Source organism: Vigna unguiculata, chromosome 8 (genome assembly GCF_004118075.2).
Source record: "Vigna unguiculata cultivar IT97K-499-35 chromosome 8, ASM411807v1, whole genome shotgun sequence".
In the NCBI taxonomy this organism is placed as follows: Eukaryota; Viridiplantae; Streptophyta; class Magnoliopsida; order Fabales; family Fabaceae; genus Vigna; species Vigna unguiculata.
In genome coordinates, this window is record NC_040286.1 from 36353852 (window position 1) to 36377936 (window position 24085).

Sequence of the window (24085 nt, forward strand, 5' to 3'; positions counted from 1 at the left end):
CTGGCTCTGACCCTTTTTTACTCAGACAACAACCCATGGCCGTGACACAAAAAGGGTCGAAATTCTTAAGTTTTGCCTCACAAAACAACAACTTGGAAAAGTGATTGGATCAAAGCATGAAAAAGGAACGAACCCAGATGAGAATTCAAGGAAGAATATTCAAGGAAATATAAAGGGAGAGAGAAAAGGCCAAAGCTTGATGCAGAAAAATCAGAATCTGCAATTTTTTATGGAGAGGAAAGTAGAATGAGTCTGAACTCTGAACAGAAAGGATAAAGTTGTAACCAAGTCAACTGCGGAATTTGGATTTTTGATGTGTTCAACAAAGAATGGTCGAAACTATTTTACGACCAAAACAAAAACATGGTTAGAGACCAAGAGTGAGTCCACTGAAGAGAAAGAAACTTCCTAACAGGAACTTATGATTCAAGAACCGAATCAGAGAATCAGATGTTTATCAAACACCACATTTTTTTTTTCTCTGTTTCATTCACGACATGTTTGTTTGGTACCACCAAATCATTGTTAATGAATGAGTAAACAAGTCAAACTTTATGCAGTTTAAGGTTATGGCTGCTCTCACCTCCTATTTGGATAGACTTCTACATTTTGAACACGCGGTGATTAGACAAATCTAATTTGATTAAGCTTCATTTAATGTAATTAAGCTTCGCACTCAACATCATTATGTCTTCATATACATATATACATGTGTTTGATAAATTAAGGAATAAATATCTTTTTTTCTCTTAACTTTTACTTTCAGCTGAATTTTAAAATTAGTTTATTTTAAAATTTTAAATTAATTTAGTTTTTATTTTTTTTAAATATGTGAATTTAGTCTTTTAATTAAATTTTATTAGGTTTATTTGATATTTTATATGCATTTTAAAATTATATTTAAATTGCTTATATTATTGGACACATTTCTTGTTTAATGTTAAGTCAAATACTATTATAAAACGTGCTTGAAATGTTAAATAAATTTAACAAAATTTAATTAAAATGACTAAATCTACATATTTTAAGAAACAAATGACTAAATTAGTTTAAAATTTTAAAATAAACTAATTCCAAAATTCAGACATAAAAAACATATTTATTTAAGCCTCGATAGATTAATGATTCGTATTCATATTCACTTTTAATAATCCATGCCAGTATAATGTAAAAGAATATTTAATTAATGTTTTTATTCAGAAAATAACACATCAAATGATGTCATAAGAAAGTATGTGACGGAGGAAAAGGGAAAAAATTAAAGTGATATATTCTTATAAAAACAACAATGCATATTTATTTCATAACATGTATAAAGAAATAAAATAATATTAAAGAAAATATAATTTTCTTTTTCTTCTTCTTTTATTATTTACTTCTTTCTCCTTCAACGAATCTGTTAATCATAATTAAATAGTATATTGGAAAATGAAAGGAAAAATAAATGGTATGGTTGATGGTGATGAAATCCTGAAAATGAAACGTGGCACGTAAATGATGAATTGTGAACACCAAACACTATATATTTTAGTATTCTGGGAATTTTCAACGCTGAAGCAAGAAAACGTGTACACAACAATTCATTCATTATGCATTCAAACTATTAATAATTTATGTTTCTAAAAGTTGTTAAACTTGTTTTATATATGATAATTAATAAAAAGTTTAATATATGATTTCACATCATATATTTATCTCTTATTCTTTATGTCACTGGATAATTCATTTTAACCTTTATAAAAGTTATTCACACCACACTTTTTAAGGAAGAAAGAAAGTGGTGTTGTTTTGTTTTCAATTTTTTTGTGCCAATAATAAGGCTATTGTTTAAGCTTTTGAAGCTACAAATTAAAAAACGAAGCTTTCTACCATTTTTGCTAGTTGAGAGTTTCTAAAGCAACCTTTATTTTATTTAGTCAATTTTATTATATTTTTTTAATTTGACTTGATTTGAATGAGTACTTAATATGTACATGTTTTTTAAATTATTTTATAAAAATAGAATCTATAATTAAAAATAACATCAAAACTATAAAAATAAATAAATATATATTTGACAAAAATAACTTATGTTTTCTATGTAGATAAGACAAACTATTATTTAGTAGACTATAACTTGGTTTTTTTTATGTAAAATATTCATCGATTCTATCAACATTAGTTTTTTTTTTTCAAAAATATCTTACAAATTTTAAAAAAAAAAAACATATTGGGACCTTTTTAAAATCAAAACTTTTCAACTTTTTCTGCCACTCACCTACCATGTGATATGATGCTATAGATTAGTATATTAACTTTGGTGGGTGCAATGGTCATGTTCTTAAAATAATGGCAAATAATGAGTAGGGTTTATCATGACTCATTAAAATTATTATAAATTGAAAGAGATTTTATGTTTATTTGTGAATTAAAAACAAATCGATCATGATCTATCCCTAACATCTAACCACCGTGTTATTACTTCTCCATAATTCACCAAATTCCAAAATCTATTTCTGATATTTCTTATACCATGATATAGACTTATAATACTTATTTATATTTGGTTTAATCAATATGATAATATTTATTTTGGATGTGTCAATTTGATACTTACATTTAATAATGTGTCAATTGAGTTTCAATTTTTGAAAAAATACTTCAATTATCAGAAAAAAATTGTTAATGCAGTTAACAGTGTTGATATTTAAAATGACTTACAAAATTAAGTATTGATATTTATATTAAAATTTAATGATAAAAGTCATGAATAAAAAAGACCTAATTCAGACACTTCTCACAAAATTAAGACTCAAATTGTCACATTTTTAAAAGAAAATATCAAATTGACACATCTAAACAAAAGTGAATATATTAAACCTTTATATTTTTATATGAAACTGTATCGAAATCGAAATGATTGCATTATGGACAAGTTTTTTAACTAAAACTGACTTTGTAAGACAAAAATAACTTAATTTAATTGTAATTTAAAAAATAAATGCTAATTTATTTTTGTTTATAATCGTGAAAAAATCATCAAAATATTTTTAAATTATATTTAAAGTCGTTTTTAAGCTATGCTTTTATTTTAAACTTAAGAAATGTATACAAAACTTTTAAAAGTGACTTTTTGTAAATGATTGTCTCAACAAAATTAAACGAACCGTGGTTTCATTCAGGAAACAATCTACTACAAAATTCCATAAATAAAATTTATTGATATATACCTCATGAATATATATATATATATATATATATATATATATATATATATATATATATATATATATATATAATACGTGAGAGATAAAATAAAATTAAATGTAAATAATATTGTGAAATTCATTTTAATCATGTTAATCACACGTTTTTAATGCTTGGAATCTTTTATTTCACTTTCAAATATATTTTCAGATAAAGTGTAAACGTGTAAGACATTTATCAAAAAAGAAAAACGTGACACAAAATGAATAGTTATGACGAGTTTGTAAAAAAGTTAACTTTTTATTTATTTTTTACTAAAAAGGGTTGTTAGAGAAAAGTGGTTATTCTTTGAGTTTGTATTTTTTATATTTAATTTTATCACTTTTTATGATTAATTTTCATTATAAAACAGTTAAGTTCCTATAGTTCTATTTTTTTTCCTTTCTGTTCTTATTTCATTTTATAAACTCATCCTTACTATAATTTTTAGAAACTGTTGAAACTTTCTCTCACTGTAATCAAATATTGTTTCTTTAAGAATCAAATCATAATATGATTTAGTTGTATTCCTTCATTACTTTAATAAAAATAACAATAAAAATAAAAAAAAATGTATAACTTAGACTTTAATACGATAAATTGTTTGAAATAAATAAAATTTGTAAAAACTGACGACTGTGTTTGAAAAGAAAAATAAATATTTTGTAAGAACAAGTTAAAGAAAATCTCTCTCTCCAATTCGACAGTAAAGGAAAGAAAAACAATCACTTTCAATTGAACACTAATGTTTATGGTGTTTTTTCTAAATATATCTTGTTCTTCTTTCATTGATTATTCAATCAAAGGATAAATAAGATATAATGTTTTCCTTTTCTTTTTCATCTCATACAATGTAAAAAAAAAATCATTTAATATTTTTTTTTACATTCTTATACATTCTTTTCTGTAATGACTAAACATAAACTTTTAAAATGGACAATATCTTTGATGAGGTAATTATTCATAAAAATATTATCTCAATAGACTTAAAATTGACACATGCATAAGAATGATCAAATGTTTAAAAGATAAATCTCATTCCTTTAACCTCAGTTAGGACTTATTTTAATATGTTTAATTCTTCTTTTAACTTCTACTTTTTTTTTTTTTAAATAAAATTGTGATGAAACTCTAAGTTTCAAAATGAATAACTGGTTATTGAATTCATTAATGTTATTTTAAAAGACTTAAAATTAAATCATTAACAAAATGTACTATATATAAAAATGTTTAATTTAAAATATATGCTACCTTGGTTTAGAATATTATTATTAGGAAGACAATGAGAAATATCAATAAGTAAAATATAATTTTATAAATATGAGTATCACATAACAAATAGATAAAGATTACTTATATAAAAGAATCAAAATATTAAAATATATATCTTTGAAATACTTTACAAAAGTAAAAAAATAATAATATAAGTTTGTTACATTATTTAATAATTTAATGTGTTTTATTAATTTAAATTGAAAAAAAGAATAGTATAGAAATGGACAATATAAATATGTAGATACATATTCTTATCACCATAACCAATTTAAAAATTGGGTGCCACACAATATAGATAGTTTGTTAAAAACATTGTGATGTAATGTTTATATTTTTCAACTGTTTATACTTATGTCAAGAGATCCTATCATATTCAAAGGTATAATTGGACCACATAGAACCCAAATTAAATAACATATAATAATTAAACTTGTTTTTATCTTCAAACAGATAATTAGATATCTTAGAAAGCGAGAAAGATATAGATTTTAGAGAAATTAAGTATTTTTAAGTAATAAGATATTTTATAAATTTTATTTTTATAATTAAAAATTTTATTATTAAAATAATAAAATGTCATTGTTTTAAATAACTGTCACTCTAAAATACTATCTTGAGACATTAGATACGTTAGTTACTTTAATGTATTAAATGTTCTGTAATTAAATTATGCAAAAAAAAAAAACTTAATAAATATTAAAAATAGTATACTAATTAATTGTATCTATAAAATTAAAAATACGTAATAATTTGTAAAAATAAAAAAGAAAAAGAATATGATAAAAATATATAAATTAAAAGTTAAATAAATATTTTCTATATCAATTAAATTGAGTTATAAGCTAGTTAAATAAACTGATAGCTAAAGAAATTAAAAAACAATGAAACTGGATTTCCTAAAAACAATAACCAAATAACTTGTAGTTAACAAGGTTTGTTTCAGGAGTACAGAACTTTTTATCTGGGCCATCAGAACCCAATTTGAGTTAAGTACCCAAAAGGCCTGAAACTATGTTTGTAACATATGTTTTTTCTTCCTGCACCTTCACAACTTTTTTTCGGCATCCCTCCATTATGCAAAATATTGTTTTTGTGTTTAAATTTAAGAATTACAAATATATTTAATTCAAAATAATATTATTTAATCTTCTATTATCATTTAAGTAATATTTATATATATATATATATATATATGTATATATATATAATGTGATGTAAAAATAAACATGCTGAAATAAAAATATATATACATCTTAACATTAGGCATTGAACAACAATATATATAAATTATTAAACATGATTATTTAAATAGATATCTAGTGTTATTATAATTATGATTACTAAACATGACTATAATTGTTATTATAATGTGTATCTACAAAGCCTTCAACGTATTATCTATTTTTATCAGTGTATAGAATAGTTTTCATCTCTTCTCATAATAAAAGGAGGTTGAATAATAAAAAGTTTTGTGTGACGATAAAAAAACTGTAGTGATACTTTATTAACGCTAATTAATAATGATCCATAAGGCACTACTCCAAAGACATGACTTGTAAACAAAAGTCGTAAATTTGACCATATACTGAATTTGTAATCTCGATTCGTAAACTCAAATCAAAAACTCAACATGTAAACTTTGTCCATAAACTCGATTTATACACGTGACTAGTAGACTTGAGGCTTTTTATTTTTCAGGGTTCTTTTGACTGGTTATTTATAAAATTGGGTCGTTTGATTTTTTTTTTTGTGAAATGGGGATAAGTCGTCATAGGGGAAGGCGACATTAAAGGTGAAGTCGTCCTCCCCAAAGTCGGTTTCATTTTTTTTCTTCAAAAAACAAAGTCGTCAGGCACTTGCACGGTTTCTGGAGATCTGAGATTCAAGTCGTCCGACTTCACTTTTTGGATTGTGCCGCTCCCGTGTGGGGCGACGTGCTCCAAGTGACGGGGTTCCACAACAACGCACCACCGTTCCGCTTTGTGAGGAGAAAGAACGTGCTTCTGAGCATTGACTCTGACAAAACGGATGAGTCGGAGCTGCAGAATGTCGTGGAGAATGCCTCGGTGCTGTTGAAGGAGTTCAACACGAGCGTGGTGGAGTACACAAGCTTCGCGGACATGAAGTCGATCCCGGGGCACTACGTGATTTACTGGGAGCTGTTGATGAAGGACTCGCGCCATGCTCCCTCTGGCGACGTGTTGTTTGATGATGGAGGAGTCACTGAAAATGAAGTTGTCAGTTGTGAGGACGACTTCAACCTCAGATTTCTAGAAACCGTGTAAGCATCCGACGACTGTTGTTTAAAAAAAAAAAAGTGAAACCGGACTTTGGAGAAGACGACTTCACTTTTAATGTTATCCTCCCAATAACAACTTATCCCTGTTTCACAAAAAAAAAAAACTCAAATTACCCAATTTTACAAATAACTAGTCAAAAGGATCCGGAAAAAAAAAAAAAAAGAAGCCTAGAATTGACCTATAGACCCAACACATAAACACATCCCGTAAACATTATTCCAAAAATTGATCCATTAACTTAATCAGTAAACTTGACACGTAAAGTCGACTCGTAAATTCATCCGTAAATTTAATCCGAAAACTCAAAGTGTAAACTGGACCCGCGTGAGAATCTCTCGTCTCGCATCAACGAGCTCTAAATGACACAAAATAAACCAAATAGTCTGACCAGACAACCTAATCCACAATATTTCGCACATGGATGATTTAAGAGCTTATAATTGTGAAATTCTATTTCCATGACCACTCCTGAAACCAAACACGGTGCAACTTGCATTATACTTGCAAATGGCGCAGATTGAATATTGTATAAAGTGGGTCATATGAAGTGACGCAATCCACACCATTAAAATTCATATACCCTTCTTCAACTCCAAAGCAAATTTCTATTTTTCTTCCAAATTCCTTTACTATACAACTAAACAACAAACAAATTTTGTTTCATTCTTCACATTTCACCAAAACCTAAGATTTTGCAATTTTTCTAAGGAAAATAATACAAGTAAAAGTGACGTGGTGGAGGAGACTAAATATGCAATACGTGATTCGTATCTACCATGAGTTAATGCATTTAAGTATGAAGTTATTAACTCTACATGAATCAGCCCACAGTTGCAGATAACCAGGAACCACTTTTCAGCACCTTGTTTTGGTTACTTTCCTGTTTTTTCTCTGCCCTACCTCTTTCAAACTACCCTAAATATCTTCACTTTCCTTTTTTTTCATTCAATACGGAAACACAACTCAAGAACTTCTACAAACCATTATCATGGCCATTCCATCCACCACCCCCACTTCACCATTTTTGTGTTATCATGTCATTTTAAGTATTTATAGGTTTAACTCATCACACCAACACAACAAAAGAATACCAAATTCTTTCGTAACCTTTTCACCCATCACAACTAAATCAATCTCATTGACCGTTAAGTGGTTAAAAAAAAAGAATTTGAAGTCTAATTCAATTTTATAAAATTGACGTGTAAAATGAGATTCAGACATAAGATTTACATCTATTTATGTTCCGTGAGTTGAATATATTTTTAATCGATGTAATAATAACAATCATTTCATTCTTATTAAAGAATTTAACATGAAAATCTATATTTTTAATTTATACAAATTTGAATTATTTACTATTTGTTTGATGCATGTTATGTGTGATCATATTTAATGTAAAAATTCGAATTAACTTAGCAAAATTATCACCCGAGGTATACTACATTTATTGCTTCTCTATTGACGTGAATTTATCGGTGGCAAATGGGTATGAAACACACACGTCAGAAACATACTTAATCAAGTTAGATAGATCGTAAAATCAAATGAATAATGACTACAATGCACTTTCTTATGTTTAACTAACACTTGATAGATCAAGGTAGGTTTAATGTATTTTTCAGATGCGTTTTTTTTTTCCTAAAAAGAAACATCTTAAAAACTTATGAAATCAAATAACCATTTACTTAAAGCGAATTACGCAATAAAATTTACATTTTAAAAAATATTTTTATAGATAAGGAAAATTTTAAAATCAATTACAATTTAAGGGACCTACTTAGTAGTACATTTGAAGAATAGATATTAGTTAAAGCACCTTCGAGTTTTAGGTTACCAGCAAAGTGACCCAAATCAGCCAAACTTCAAAAAAAATAAAAACAAGAGAATTAGGTAGCAATTAAACTAATATACAACGTTTTTTATTTCTGTTTTTCAGCTATTTTCTTTGCGTGTGCTTTTTTCTTCTCACGGCATTCTTTGGTGAATTGGTGTGACATATTTGCCTAAGTAAAATTGTTAAAGACTTCAGTTCTAAGAAATACCGTCTTATAATTGTTTTCTTTAGGTGATTTTGTTTATTATCTAAAAGATTTTATTTTACATTATATTCAAATTATGCTGTAATAAAAAGTTTCTTATTTTTTAATCTAGCATTCAAACATTTATAATTTAATTTTGAAATTCCAAAATTTCAGTGCTAACATTCTTTTATTGTTTAGTCATGCACACTTCCTATCTATGCATCACAAGGAGCCTACACGTAATCAACCACTCATGACTCATCAATACTATGTTGCTACTTAAATTCGAGAAAACGATGTTTAAATATCAAAATCCTCATTCATATCAATTTTTCCTTTGACTTGGTTCCTATTAAAACAGAAAATTTGATATAACACTTAAACTAGAATATCTGATCCATGCTGCCTATATAAATGCTAGTCTATTTGCATCATTCCAAAGCAAAATACATTAAGAGCATTCTTATCCCTTCACTTTGAAATGGCCATTACCAACACTTCTCTCACTGTCACAAACTGGTTTTCTGAAATGGTAGAAACAGTAGCTGCAAGTTTTAAGCATGGTTCTGCAGTTGGGCTATTCATGAAGGCTTTGGAGAGAGTTCTTTTTGCCTTATTTACTTGCATTCTGGCACTTGGTAAGTATGATGCATTTAATTTCCATGAATTGGCTTTGTCCTGAGAAATCACTGCTTCTCATAAAACATTGCTGTTATCACATGGTTTGTGAAACGTTTGGCTTTATGTCTCAAAGAAACTGTAACTTATGCTACTCAGATTAAGTGCATGTTTGAAATTCTCTTGGAGAGTGTTTTTGCTCCCAAAGTGAAAATTTGTTGTGTATTTGGAATACAAAAGCAAACATTGAAATTCATTAAGGTACTTTTCCAATTCTATTTCAAAAGATCAAAACTGAAAAGAATGAGGGAATAGGATAAAATTGGTGTTTGTAATTGACCCGAAGTCATTTCAGAAATTGTATGAGAAATGTTTGATGTTTGTGCAGGAGGGTCAATAGTGGGAACAATTGCAGGAGGTATAAAAGGGCAGACCACAGAGACTGGTTTTCTTGATGGTGCTGGCAAAGGAGCAATCACAGGAGCAATTGCAGCACTGGAATTGATAAATTTTGACTATGTTGATGAGCCATTGTCCAAGGTAATGTTGCTAGTTCCATACTTTGAAAACAGAATGTTTCATCCCTTTCTATTATCTCACCAGTAACTAGTAGCTGGACACATTGCACTCTTTCGTTACTGGTCCAAGAACAATGTGTTCTTCGCACTCATCTTTGAGTTTTGGTGTGGAACTGCAGTTTGCCCTGTTGAGAAGTTTATTCAATGGGAAAGTCTTTATGGAATGGATATGTCCAGCTGTGGCAAAACTCTATCAGCTGCATGTAACAGTAAGTATGAAACTATGACTATATCTATCTATTTCTGATGCTAAATCTCTTCATTTGGTAAGAGGATTAGTAGGAAGATGTTTTGTAAAGATTTAGAGTTATTAAGAAGATATAGAAGTTGGATTAATGTGTAATTAGTGTGTGTGGACCATACTACAATTCTAAGAATCAGAATTTTAATCACATCTGGTGGAACTCATTTGTTTCAGATTAACACACTGGAAACAATTTACCAAGAAGTATCAGACATTTATGATATGAGGGGAGCAAGAGGGGTAAACCAGAATGTGATTATGAAGATTCCTTTTCAGCCATTCAACTCTGTAAAAATGTCCAAGTTATACAACATGTCTTGCTGCTCAATTTGCTTCCAGGTGAGGAACATCTCATAGTTATATGAAAGATTCACTCTCTGCAATATCAGTATAGCTTAGTATAATGTAAGTTTGATGTTGATAAGATATTTCCCACTAAAAATGAGTGTAAACCAAGCATTTTTTGTTTCTTGGAACAGAACAAGTACATGATCTTAACATTTTGATTTGCAGGATTTTGAGGATGGAGAATTGGTGAGGGTGCTTCCAAAATGTGGCCACCTTTTTCACCTAGAATGCATAGACAAGTGGCTAGTCCAACAAGGATCATGCCCAATGTGCAGAACTTATGTTCCAGACCACATTCTTCAATAACAAGTGTTTCAGTTGTAAAGTAGGTTGAGTACCTTAATTACAAGAGAAAAAGTAGGTTGAGCTTCAGTCATGAAGTGTTAACTTTGTATATAAATCTTTTAAAGTTATTGACAAATTAGTACATGCTAATTATGATCTCTTTTATTTTATTTTTATCAATAGTTACTCGGATGATACTCACTTTTATTTAAATGTATTATAAATGTGTTATCATTTACTATATTAATATTTAAAATATCTTACAAAATTAAATATTTATATTTATATCAAAATTTAATGATAAAAGTTATGAATTAAGTTAATTACGTAATTTTTTTCAAAGTCATAAATTAAATTAACTATTTTAGTAATTTTTTTCTCTCTTAAAGTGGTATAATTCTATCTTACATATATGAATAAAAAAAATATAAAATATTTTGTCCAAGTAAAATAAGCTCTTAGCATATGAGTTTTAACTTTATCGATTCAAAAAATAATACCTAAATTTGACTTTAACTTATAAAAGAATATAACATTTTATTTATTTATATTATTATTATTTAATAATCTTTACCTTCAAATGATAACAATAATGTTTCAATTTCTGTATCATCTAAAATCTTGGCATAATAACTCTATTGTTCTGAATAGAATATCTTAGCACATCCTTCTTTCACTCTGAAAAGGGTATTTGGAGTAATTTTCTTATTTTGAACGAAAAAAGAGATAAGTATGTTAAGATTTTTGTAAGGTGCAAGAAGAAATGTTCCAACACAATTCGAGAGGTGCAGGAAGAAAGGGTCCAATTCGGGACTTTCCACTGGGAATGGGCCTAGCCCGATAACCGTAGAAGCCAAGACATTTAGAAAGGACAAAAATGGTAAATGTAAATTCGTGCCTGAGATAAGGGTAGTTCTGAAAAAATGAAATGTTATCCCAAAAAGCAAAGACCTAGATTGTGTCGGTTTGAAGAATTTGATTGAGTGAGAGTGAGAGTGAGAGTGAGTGCGTGAGTGAGGTATTGCAAATGGCGTCGTGGTGCGGTGTTCGGAGCTTCCAGATTCCGGCGATGGAACGTGGCGCACTGCACAATCGTGCTTCAATGGCTGCCGGAGTAGGGTGTCTGTCGGTGGCCGGCACCTCCTTCTGGCGTTCCTCTTCGTCACCCAAGCGCTCTTTGCCATTCACATGCTTGAGCATTTCCTCCGATGCTCGTATGTACCCATTGTGGAAAGGCCTTCAAATTTTTAAACTCTTTTTCTTTATTTTCGATGGTGACCCTTATTGAAGAACTCAATTGTGAAGAGAAGAGAGTGAAGAAATTGTGAATGATTGTTTGTGTTTTAGGTGTTAAGGAAAGTGTTGAAACTGACGGGGCACCACCGGCTCTGGGGCCATATTCTCAAGCAATCAAATCCGACAACCTTCTTTTCGTGTCTGGTGTTCTTGGCCTTGTTCCCGAGGTTTGTTAATTGTCATTTCCAGTTTTTTATAGTTTATCTTCCTTTCTTCAGATTATTGATATGCGTGTGTTTTGCTCTTCAATACAGACAGGGGAATTCGTATCCGATGATGTTGAAGGGCAAACTGAACAGGTTCAATACAAAATGAGGCCACATTTCATTTTGTAGCATACATAACATTCTTTGATTGTATGCTTGTATGGTATGGTAACATTTAGTTGATGATGCGAGCTACTTGTTGATTCTGTTTTTGACATTTGCAAGCATTGCCCTTTGTAGCTTCTCAAAAACATGGGGGAAATCCTTAAAGCTGGTGGTGCCAGCTACTCCTCGGTCGTTAAGACAACAATTATGTATGAATTCCTTGTTCTTTGTAATTGGGGTTTATTGCATTTCGGTAATGTTACTAGTTTTTGAGGTTTTATTTCCTGCAGGTTGGCTGACTTGGAGGATTTTACGGTCGTCAATCAAATATATGCTAAATGTGAGTTCTGTATAGTGAATTTTGTTGTTAATGTTTCCTTGACTGTTTACATTCTTGTAGAAGGTGAAGCTTACAATAACAGGTCTTGGTGAAAAGATTAATACACTGTCCTAAACTTGTACTCAATTTCTAACATCTTTGGTTAGAGATAACTAGACATAAATTCCATGCTGCAAGATCATGAAAGTCCTGCATCTGTACTGACAAACTGCTTAACTGTGCTGATTACTAATGAATTTGTCATCTGATAATAATTCATTCTGACCTGTAAGAATTTATCATGCTCCATCTGTGGGCTGTGCTCAAGAATCTGATCAGCATTTAGAGTCAAAACCTGCATGCTTTTTTTTTATTGTGGTTGAAAATCCTTGAAGATTTATCTATTAGCTGTCATAGGTAATACTAATATATGCCAAGGGTGATTACTAGATTGATGCAAGAGAATCCAGTAGTAGTACTGTGCTGATAATTTTAAGATTTTTCTCCTTTTAATTGGCATAATTTATTTTCACTGTGTTTAATTTACATATTGTTCCAATGGTTTCAGACTTCTCTTTACCTTTCCCTGCTCGTTCTACGTATCAAGTAGCTGCCTTGCCATTGAATGCCAAGATTGAAATTGAGTGCATAGCAACACTGTGAGCGTCAATGGTAGTGGTATCTCTTGCTCCTTCATCAAACTCAGTTTAATAATGCAGGAAACGGACATATCTTAGTAATGGAGTTGTATTTTTTGTTTTGTTCTTTGGTGGATAGGGATGCTCCTGTATTACATTGACCCTAGTTTCCTAGTGAGGTCTCTAATCTTCGGATTCTCTCAGATTATGCTCATTAGAAGTGAAAGAAACTTAGACTTTGAAATGTTGTTTGCAGCTCTTTGTGGCTTCCTATCACACAATGATCAGAATTAAAAAGAAAATAAACGTTGCTACTAAAAAATTGATATTTTACAAGAATATACTTTAAGACTACCTAATGAGTTTTGGTATTTTGTACACGGTTTGTTCAAGTAGTTGAAGCTTTCTTTTTCAATCATATCAAAAGTTGTGGGACAGTGGATTTTACAGCTAAAAGATTCTTTATTGGAAGTATAGACTTTAGGTTATGCATTGTATATTGTATATATGAATATCTCTAATTTTATACACCAAATTGCACTTGCATCCAACTATGTTATGTTGCCACTTTTCAAGAAGATAAAAAGTTAAGCATATTTCAATTTCTCTTTCTTTCCTTTTTTCTTTTGTTGACATACACCAATAAAGATCAATTTAAATATTTTTTGCCCAAAAACTAGAGAAAAAAAGAGTAAACAAAAAAAAATTAAAAAATCAAACTTATATAAAGAAAAATATCTCGTTTTATTTACATTATGATGGTAGATATTAAAGAAAAACATGCACTTTTTCTGCATATAGTTGTAAATTCTAACTAAAAAACAGACACTATTAAAAAGTTTGATTTTGATGTGTTATTAGGTTGTCTTTACAAAAGAATTATAAGTGAAAATAAAAAACAAAACAGCTGAAATTTGTGAAATTAGAATGTATTTGATAAATTTAATTATTGAAATAAAACATATAAAATAATATTTGTGTAGGTAACCGTTTTTGGAAGTAATGTAAACATTATTGGAGATAAAATATTTTTAAGAGTATAAAATAATGTGTGAAAAATGTAATAAATAAAGCTATCAGTTTATCAGTAAAGAAAACATGGCACAAAAGTAATTAGTGCTTAGAAAATGCCAAATATAAAATCACACAATTTCTAGAAAGAATTGGCAATATAAAAAGAAGGATAGTAATTTTGTTTGCTCAAGTTATTAAAACAATCAAGGTAATATTTAAAACTACAACAATAAATACTACATCTAATCTTGAATATAAAGAAATAAAATATTAAATTTAGTAATAAAATATTAAATAATACAAAAGTTTGTACAAAATTTAACTATGTTTTAATTTTGTAGAATGAAATTTATAAAACACATCATTAAAATAAAAATAAATAAGCAAAATACGTTATAAATAACTCATTTATATTAAAAAATAATAGTTAAATATTTTTTTCCTAAAATATCACAATAAATTATAAAGCACAATAAAAAAATATTTTTTATTGACTTTTGTAAAGCATATGAACTAAATACTTTATAATTTATGTTTTGACAAATTTCATAATAATTACAGAACAAATAACATATTTAGCAAAAAAAAAACGACTACCATACAATTAAGTTATAAGTATTTAGAAAGTTTTATTATGTATAACTTATCATATATAAAATTATATTTATTAAAAATATTGTAAAATATATTAAAAAAATAAAGAATAACTGTTGAAAAATAAAATAAAAAAGAAGAGCAGTCGATTCTATAAAAAAGTTTATAAAAATAACGTTTAATTTTTAAAAATTTTATAAATAATTATATTTTAAAGGATAAAAATGATATTTTGAAATATGATCACAAAAGAAATAATTTTCTTTATATATTGTCATAGATATTTAATATAATTCACAATAAATAAAAAATTAATTATTTCATTTTTTATATCTATAACAATATATAAAGAAGATTTCATCTTTTGTGTCCACGTTTCAAAATACTAATTTTACCTTTTAAAATATAATCATATATTAAATTCTTAAAAATTGGTTGTTGTTTTTATAATTTTTTTTTATTTATCAATAATTATTCTCTCATCTTTTCTTATATATTTCACTTTATTTTTAATAAATATGATTTTATTTTATATATTAACTTAATAATATTATATTATCATCATCTATTAATTTAATATCATATATATTTAAAAATTTATTAATATAATATCACACGTATTTAAAAAATACAAGCTATTAATTATATAAGATAAGTAAATAATAACTACAATTTTATAAGATAACTACTTTTTCGAATTCAAAATAAAGTTCATTTCATACATTTAATTTAATAGTTTAAAAAATAAAACCGGTGATGATTAGTTACAAAATTAGGAAAATGAAATTAATAATAGATTAGGGTGAAAATTAAAGGATAAGGAAGAGATGGTTTGAGTATTCCTTGCTTGCTAGGTGTTTGCCATGGAAGAGAGTGGGACATGTTCAGGAGAAGGACGGTGCCATGGCATCTGAATCCAAACGGTGGTAAACACCGTTATCCCTTTTTTCACTTATAAAAACCAAACCTTTTTCTTTTTTAAATACCAAACCCAACCAAACGCACAAACCCACCTTAACAAGCTTTAGTTTTCTCTTGGTTCGTATTCTTGTTCTTCTTCAACTCATTCCCTTTTCATTTTTCATAGCATAGATCTTCATTTTCCAATTCCAAACAATTTCCATTTGCAGAATCCTTTCCCTTTCTTTGCAGATTTCTAACTTATGTTCTATCAATTAAATATCAATAAATTATAGGTTTTGTTCTTCCTCGGTTGGTATTTGCAAAATACGAATTGTGGAGGAGTTTGCATTCGGTGCTGCCTTTTAGAGTTTGAATTTGTTTTTTTCATGATTGATTTTCAGGCTGGTGGTTGTCTACAATCTGTGTCATGGAAGGTGTTATTGTGAGAAGAGTTATTCCTTCGGATAACAGCTGTCTCTTCAATGCAGTTGGGTAAGCAAAACAATGGAAGTCAACTTTTTTTTTTTTTTCATTCTGTGTTGGTGATAGTGCTACTTGTACAAATGATTCCTGTGGTTATTTTTATTGTGTTTGTCGATTCAGATATGTAATGGATCATGACAAGAAGAAAGCCCCTGAGTTGCGACAGGTAGTTTTTTTGTGTATTAATTTTATTTGTTAAATTTGTACAGTGCACCCTATCATCCAACTTCATTTCTATGTACTTTTTTGGTGAACTTGGTTCTGGTTATAAAGGGGTACTTCCTTTCTGGCTGGTCAACTTTTGCCTCAACATTTATTCTTATTTTTTGAGTAAAACATGCTTTGGTCCCTCAAAATATATCGAGTTTCAGTTTTAGTCGCACCATGTATTGAGAGTAATAAATACATTTGTAGTCCTTACATTTTAGCAGAAATTTCGATATTTAATTTGACCTTTTTTTACTAAAAAACAAGACTCATTTTGCAAATCTTGAGGTAATCAAGCGTGATAAACTCAAGATTTGGACTTGTGAAACCATATCGTAGCATGTTACCTATGCTGGGTGTCCTCCCTTCACAATTTGCCTATGGCTATTGCCAAAATATTTGCCACATCATTCCACCTTGGTGGCCATGTTGCCACCATTTAACAACATTGTATCAGAATTTGTTTCTGAATCCGAGGAATTCTTTATGGGATTGGAAAAAAGGAGTTCTTTATGGGATTGGAAGAAGGAGTTTTTACCCAAGCGAGTTAGAGTTCTCTGAACTGTGTCATTCTCTTAGTATGGCACAACACTCATTCAATATACTTTTAGGTCCTACATTTTTATCAGAGAATGTGTTTTTAGGTTCGGATGAGAGACTAGAATCACATCCGTCTTGGCAAACGTGGGAGCTAAATCTAAAAGCCTATTACATTTTTATAGGGAACTAAGAACTTTTTTGAGAAAGTAAAATAATATTTTATCCTTTCTTTTCTCGTGATAATCATATACAGTGTGCTAGTGTGTTATCATAGACAATTCAAATGGGACATCCAGCATTCCTATCACTTTGCCTTTCATTTTGAGTAGTTTCTGCAACCAGAAAGTCAAAATAGGAGTTTTTGAATTTGTTTTTCCGTGGAAAAGTGTTCCTTCTAGACACATTTGATTAAAATTGAGAGTTGGCTTTCCAATTATTAAAATGGTTGCATTAAATGCAAAAGATTGTGAATATTGTACTGAGTATGTTTGCATTTCAGTTGGATTACCCAAACCAACTTTCAGTTTCCATTAAACATGTAAACATTGTGCCAACATGTTTGACTCTTTTCTAAGATCCAGTTATCTCAAACTCTAGTTGACTTAACAGTTATAGTGAGTTACTTTTTTTTCAACTTCAGTTGAGTTCAACTCTGCTTAATTGTTCATCTGGAACCCTAACACACACTTAGTTTTCAGTTAATTCAATGCAGTGAACTGACTGTAACTTTTTCCATTCGGAAAGCAGTTAGTTTCTGTTCCTTGTAGGACAAGCTACTTGTACCTATACAATATCTGTTGTAGCAGAATTTAATAGAATTAGAAATACAATTTTCTTGCTGCAATCTTCTCTCTTCTTTGTAAACTCTAACCAGGATGAGTTAAATACTTTTATATGAATGGTTTGCTTTGCCTTATACCAATAGAATTTTCTTTTTTCTTTTTATATGAGTAGTACATGAAGGATTTTTCAGATGCAGCTATGAATAATAAATGCATTTTTGAGCATTCTTATTTTACGAAAAAGAAAATCGACTTTGAAAATATTATATAAGGATCAGCTATATTTTTAAGTAGCTCTTGTTTTTTGACGTAGGACTTAAGTAACTTTCTGGTAATTGTTGATATTTCGTCATCAATTCACATGCCTCTATTTTATTGTCTGCCAAGCCCAAGGCGATGCCACTCAATGCTTTCAATGAAATTACTTGCAACCAAAAAAGGTTGTCAATGAAAAATATTTGTATTTTCAGATGTGAAATTACATAGTCTATCATTTAAGAATTATCAGTGAAGTGGAAATGAAACTTTTATTTCATCGTATTACTTATATCTATGCAATTTGAGTATGCTATTGACATCATTTCGTACATATTTTAACTTGATAGTTTTGTACTATTTGACGTGCTACAGGTTATAGCTGCAACAGTAGGAAGTGATCCACAGAAATATTGTGAAGCATTTCTTGGGAAGCCAAATGCAGAATATTGTAACTGGATTCTTGACTCAGAGAAGTGGGGAGGTTAGTTAGCCTATGTCTTCCTGATCAAGGCTGTTCTAAATCAAAAGTTTAATGGAATTAATTACCGTGGTCAGTGTGTACGAATGTTTAACATCAAATGTGGTGAATTCATTTTATTTGGAATGTAGAAGGTGACGAAACTAGCTCAAAGTTAGTTTGATTTAAAAACTGGGCTTTTGAAAAACTTTGCTAACATAAATGTATTATGAAGTATATGAATAAAATATATTATTTTCCTGAAATGTTATGAGGTGTAAAGATTTAATTAAAATTTGGGAAATTTCATTTAAACATCTGGCTACCCAAACAAGCTTTTGCTACTATTATAAATTTTGGTTGTTTTGCTTAAACAAGTTTCCAAAATTAGGCTTTTGATATAAATTGTGGGATATAGATTTTTTACTTGATGAATTTAGCATGGGTTTCAAAGGGTATTTCAAACTTTCCTAGTAACAATTTTACAAGAAAGACTGTTAACGTTTTGTTTGTTTGATGTGCTAATTAAGCTCTATATTCCTTTTTGAAGGTGCAATCGAACTTGCAATATTAGCAGATTATTATGGACGTGAAATTGCAGCATATGATATCCAGACAACTCGATGTGATTTGTATGGTCAGGTTAGTCACTTTTATGCAATCTATGCTCTCAAGTGTTGCAACCTCTTAAGACCGAACTCTCGATTTTCATCTTCTGTGTATACTTTTGACAGGAAAGGAACTACTCTGAAAGAGTGATGCTGATTTATGACGGTCTTCACTATGATGCATTAGTGGTGAGTAATCTCGTATACCAGAAACTATTGATAATCCACTCCTTCTCTTTTGTGCGTTTTTATTTTTTGGAATTGGAGGTGAATCATGAGATTGCATGTGTATGCTATTTATGTTTTGATCTACTGCACATGAAACAATAAAGGGAAAAAAAATACAAAATTCAGGCTCATATGTAATTCTCTTTTCCATGTTGCCTGATGATTAATCACGCCTTGTATGGTCAGATGTCTCCCGTTGAGGATGCTCCTGAAGAGTTTGATCAGACCATATTTGCGGTTCAGCCGAACAGAAGCATTGGACCTGTGGAGAGGCTTGCTCTAAATTTTGTGAAGGACCAGCAGAGGTTGTTTGCAATTCTTATTGAACCTTTTCAAAACAAATAGATGAATATTTGCACTCTTAGATGATTGAATTGCATGAATTTTCAAATTTGGATTCTTCATATTACTAGATTATTTTTGTGAATATATATTACGTTAAAGGGTTTTTTGTGAGCGTGTATAATTAGGTTTCACTTCCAGAGGCGTTTGGAATTGGATAGTGGAAATATTTCTATTTTCAGTAATAACTAAAAAAGTTCACCTCAATTCATGTTTTTATATGCCATTACTTAAAAACTGAAAAGTGAGAGAAACTAATGTTGAAGACTGAGTAATTGAACTGCACAGACTAAGATGTTAAAGACTTTAAATCTACCAATTTCTATTTTTAAACCATACAGATGAAATTATGCACATTTTGTAAGTGAAAAGTTGGGGTATGGATCTGCCTGTAGCAGCATATATTTTAACACCTGGCATAATAGGAAGGGAAGTCATTTTGTTTTATCTTGCATGATGTGAATTTTTCAATGTTCTCAATTATTTCTGCTACCAGTAGTATTTCCTTTCAATTTATGTCATGCTAATATGATGTATATACTCTTTCTCAGGAAACGGAGTTACACTGACACTTCCAAGTTCACTCTGCGCTGTGGGGTATGCCAAATTGGAGTAGTTGGCCAGAAGGTGATTCCTACTCAGCACCTGATGCTTTACCTTTTTCTTTTCATGATTCTTAGACCTGCTTTTTCTGTGAACATTTCAGGAGGCAATGGAGCATGCACAGGCCACTGGTCATGTTAACTTTCAAGAGTATAGATGATTTGAATGAGATACAAATGTATGTGTAGTCTCGGTTGATTTCAATGAAAACTGAATAATTTATGCATCAGAATTGTTGTGCCAATTTGTGTTGTAATATTACTTCTTTTGTTTCTGTTCGTGATGACTGACAAAGAAGAAGCCACCTTCCTCTCCCACCTTTAATGGTAGACTAGATAAAGAAACTATTCAGTGATAAAAAAATTAAAATGATTTTTCCTGGTAAAGGTTTTTATCAAATAAGTTTCATATATCTTCCTTTATATAGCTTTTGGTGCAGTAGTTGAGTGTGCAATGATCTGGATCCTATAAGACAAATTGAGTATTTTAGATAACTGATTAGTCTCTACACCTGAAAAATAAACTATTTATAATTTTAAATTATATTGGTTCTTTTCAAAATATTATTAATAAAATATTTTTAAGTTGTATGTAATCCTTAATCCTTATTCCTCTCTCTCTTACATTTGTTTCCAGTCTCAGTTGATACTCAGAATATTATATGAAATTAATAGTTCTCAAACCGTGTTTACATTTCTAACCTGAAAATTTTCATCTGGTTTTTTACCATCAGTTTCTACATCTCATACTTCAATCCTTACGTAATTGTGGTGTACCATTATTTTTTTTATCCAAACGTTGTGTATCAAACCAAGTCTTAACAAGTTTATAGATTAACTTCATACATAATTTGAGGAAGAAATACCTTAAAACCTCACAATTAAAATTAAATCAAGCAAAAAATATAAAACGAATGCAAGAATTGTGAGATAAAGTTTAACTTTTTCATCAATTTACTTAAATCTTACTGTTTTCATTGGTTTTATATTTATTTGTACATATACTAATTTGTGTTTTTTTTATATACAAATTCTTTAAATATGTATTTTTAACTTAAACGTAAACTAATTTGAATTTATAAAAACTGGAAATTCGTTTTTTTTTCTTATACTTAGACTTTTGTTTTCTAATAAAAGAAGTTTTTCTCATGAAGTTCATCCAAACAACTCAATAACTCTTCCGACATTTAATTTTTTTTTCTTTTTATTGTTGTTCAATGTTAATCAATTATCTATGTCAAACGACTTTTTATGTTATCACCAACAATTAAATTAATCTTATACTATAAAACTTCAAATTATTTACCATAATTTTAAATACAGTTTATAAATAGTCAAAAGCATTTACTTACTGTAAAAGTCAACTATTTAACTATATAATAAAATATCCATTTGATACAAATTTTAATTATATATAAAAAATATTGTCATGTGCAATACATGAGCTACATTACATGTACTAAAAATACTATTTTTGTTGTAAAAGACGAATAGTTCAATGTATCCCATATACATACAACTTAAACAAGGTCATTATCACATGGTGTCAGTGTTATTTGTTTTTATTTTTAGCCACATTTCATCTTGAAAATAGTTTAGTTATACACACATCTTTCAACACTTTTATACCAATAAAATAATGACTCAATGCATTTGCAAATTGCAGTGATATATTCCTATTGGTCATTTACATAATGCAATTACAAGAAGATAAATGCAACATCTTTTTCAATAACAATTATATATATATATATATATATATATATATATATATATATATATATATATATATATATATATATATATATATATATATATATATATATATATATATTTATATATATAATGTCAACTGAAGATTACTAATATCAGTAGTGTTGAGATCGAAAGAGTGACGTATTAATGAGGTAATATATATGCCACATGAACGTCATACAAACAAAACCGGTGAAAATATTAATATATTGTAAAACAAAATAAATATTAAACACCAAAAAATTGTTTCAAATAATTTGTCATCTCAATATTAACATATATCTTCATATATATTATGTGAGTTTGATATATCAATTAAGTAAAGTAAGAAAATATTATAAGATGAAATTGAAATATAACATGAAAATTATTTTTCTGAAATTAAATAGATATACTTTTTCATTTATAATCTTAAATTAAAGGTGATAATTTGAATTGAATGTTGTTATAATAATAGCCATATATTTTATTTGAAAGATTGAAGTAGTGCCGGCAAAGTAGAAGACAACACTGGTGGTTGGACTTAGGTTAGGATCAGAGTGTGAACTCAGAATTTGAGATCTTATTCTATCCACAAATCTCTCACCAATTCTTCATTATTCATCAACCACCAAATTTCAATAGTCACCACAAATACATTTGGTTGCCCCATCATCTTTGGAACCTTTTTCACTGTCTAAAACTTCATAATCTTCTTCTTCTTCTTCATATGTCTACCAATTGCATCCATTGTAAGAGTGTTTTAACAAGTCAAAGATGAACCAGGGTATCTTGAAAGTGATAGCTTTTCATTGTTTGTTGAAAAACTCAACAGCACCTGGTGAAGAAATTCTTAAGTTTGAACAATGTCATTAATAAAGGAGAAAAAAACAAATTACTGTGCAATGTTTTGTTAATCATTCAGCCTTTAACGTAACGCCACACAACATTTCTAAAATAATGAGTCAGGCTTTCGGAGCAAATGGTAAACACAGTCAAAAGTCTAACACAATATTTTTCATTTTCATGCTTTTCGAAGATCTCACCAAGCTTTTTTTATAAAACACAAATCTCCTATCTCGTCGACTTCAATGCTGCTATAATTGTGACTAATATGATTAAACTATTTCAATTTGGTGGAGACAAATTGTGAAAGCGAATCTCACAACCATTCACGCCACTCATCACTCAAAGTTGTTGAAGAATGAAAGTGGTTGCCACCTGGCCACTATAACCCAGTGCCCATGTCACAGAAGAATTTTATCAAACACTTGCTATGCACAAACATTATGATCAGGAAAAAAAAAATATTACAAAAATTCACCTTCTATTAGGAGTGATTAGTTACAATATTGTATTGATCAAGAGAGAAGGAAAGAAAATCAAGGAAGCAAAGATGTTCTGGATGATCAAATATTTACAGAAAAAGAAAGAAAAAAATATGAGTTACATTAAGATTCCCAAAACAAAACCCTAAGAGTGTGCATGTATGGAAGGATTGAACCAAGAACAGGCTCAATTCACTGCTCCATGGATCCATCAAAATACATTTATTAATGTTCTGGAATGCTCTGAAGAGCAGGCCTCCATGGCCGTTCCATCGATTGATCGATGAATTGTGCCAAAACCTGTTCCACTCTCAACTCCTTCACCTCCACTTTACCAACCAACTCCTCCAACTGTTTCTTCGTGATCTTTATCTTAACCTCTCTCGTCGCTTTCCTACCACCGCCGTAAGAAAACTTCTCCGCCGCAAAATCCTCCCACTCCTCCTCCGCCGCGGCGGCGCCGTAACCCTCGCGCCTTAAGCAATTTCCCATTTTTTTTTCCTACAGACGGAGAGAAAGAAGATGAAGGTAAGAGGTTGGTGATATG

The 24085-nt window shown here is 29.3% G+C and overlaps 5 protein-coding genes across 8 annotated transcripts in view; 3 read left to right on the forward strand and 2 right to left on the reverse strand.

Moving 5' to 3' along the window:
* The window catches only part of LOC114194606 (calcium-dependent protein kinase 2-like), a 7904-nt gene extending 7300 nt beyond the window's left edge, over nucleotides 1–604 (reverse strand). The window contains exon 1 of the mRNA XM_028084943.1: nucleotides 1–604. Within this exon, the coding sequence (XP_027940744.1) occupies nucleotides 1–37 (37 nt within the window). The 5' untranslated portion in view covers nucleotides 38–604.
* Nucleotides 605–9146: 8542 nt separating this feature from the next.
* Nucleotides 9147–11070, forward strand: LOC114195308 (NEP1-interacting protein-like 1). Its single transcript, XM_028085726.1, has 5 exons — nucleotides 9147–9459; nucleotides 9828–9979; nucleotides 10137–10226; nucleotides 10436–10600; nucleotides 10775–11070. The coding sequence occupies exons 1-5, from the start codon at nucleotides 9303–9305 to the stop codon at nucleotides 10913–10915; spliced, it is 705 nt and encodes a 234-aa protein (XP_027941527.1). The 5' UTR covers nucleotides 9147–9302; the 3' UTR covers nucleotides 10916–11070.
* A 744-nt stretch (nucleotides 11071–11814) lies between these two features.
* LOC114193320 (reactive Intermediate Deaminase A, chloroplastic-like) lies at nucleotides 11815–13716 on the forward strand. Of its 2 annotated transcripts, XM_028083059.1 has the most exons (7): nucleotides 11815–12108; nucleotides 12242–12357; nucleotides 12445–12489; nucleotides 12637–12710; nucleotides 12792–12841; nucleotides 13389–13492; nucleotides 13598–13716. In XM_028083059.1, the coding sequence occupies exons 1-6, from the start codon at nucleotides 11922–11924 to the stop codon at nucleotides 13481–13483; spliced, it is 567 nt and encodes a 188-aa protein (XP_027938860.1). In that variant the 5' UTR covers nucleotides 11815–11921; the 3' UTR covers nucleotides 13484–13492; nucleotides 13598–13716. The 2 variants fall into 2 exon arrangements, with proteins under 2 accessions (XP_027938860.1, XP_027938859.1); XM_028083058.1 differs by having other exon boundaries at nucleotides 13389–13702.
* A 2152-nt stretch (nucleotides 13717–15868) lies between these two features.
* LOC114193312 (ubiquitin thioesterase OTU1) lies at nucleotides 15869–20863 on the forward strand. Of its 3 annotated transcripts, none has more exons than XM_028083048.1 (9): nucleotides 15869–15992; nucleotides 16371–16461; nucleotides 16573–16618; nucleotides 18612–18720; nucleotides 19247–19338; nucleotides 19431–19493; nucleotides 19719–19837; nucleotides 20426–20501; nucleotides 20581–20863. In XM_028083048.1, exons 1-9 carry the CDS (start codon nucleotides 15947–15949, stop codon nucleotides 20635–20637), a joined length of 699 nt encoding a protein of 232 aa, XP_027938849.1. In that variant the 5' UTR covers nucleotides 15869–15946; the 3' UTR covers nucleotides 20638–20863. The 3 variants fall into 3 exon arrangements, with proteins under 3 accessions (XP_027938849.1, XP_027938850.1, XP_027938851.1); XM_028083049.1 differs by having other exon boundaries at nucleotides 15877–16104; XM_028083050.1 differs by lacking the exon at nucleotides 15869–15992 and adding an exon at nucleotides 16143–16278.
* A 2655-nt stretch (nucleotides 20864–23518) lies between these two features.
* On the reverse strand, nucleotides 23519–24085 carry LOC114193882. The gene has a single exon (XM_028083853.1). It carries the CDS (start codon nucleotides 24028–24030, stop codon nucleotides 23764–23766), a length of 267 nt encoding a protein of 88 aa, XP_027939654.1. The 5' UTR covers nucleotides 24031–24085; the 3' UTR covers nucleotides 23519–23763.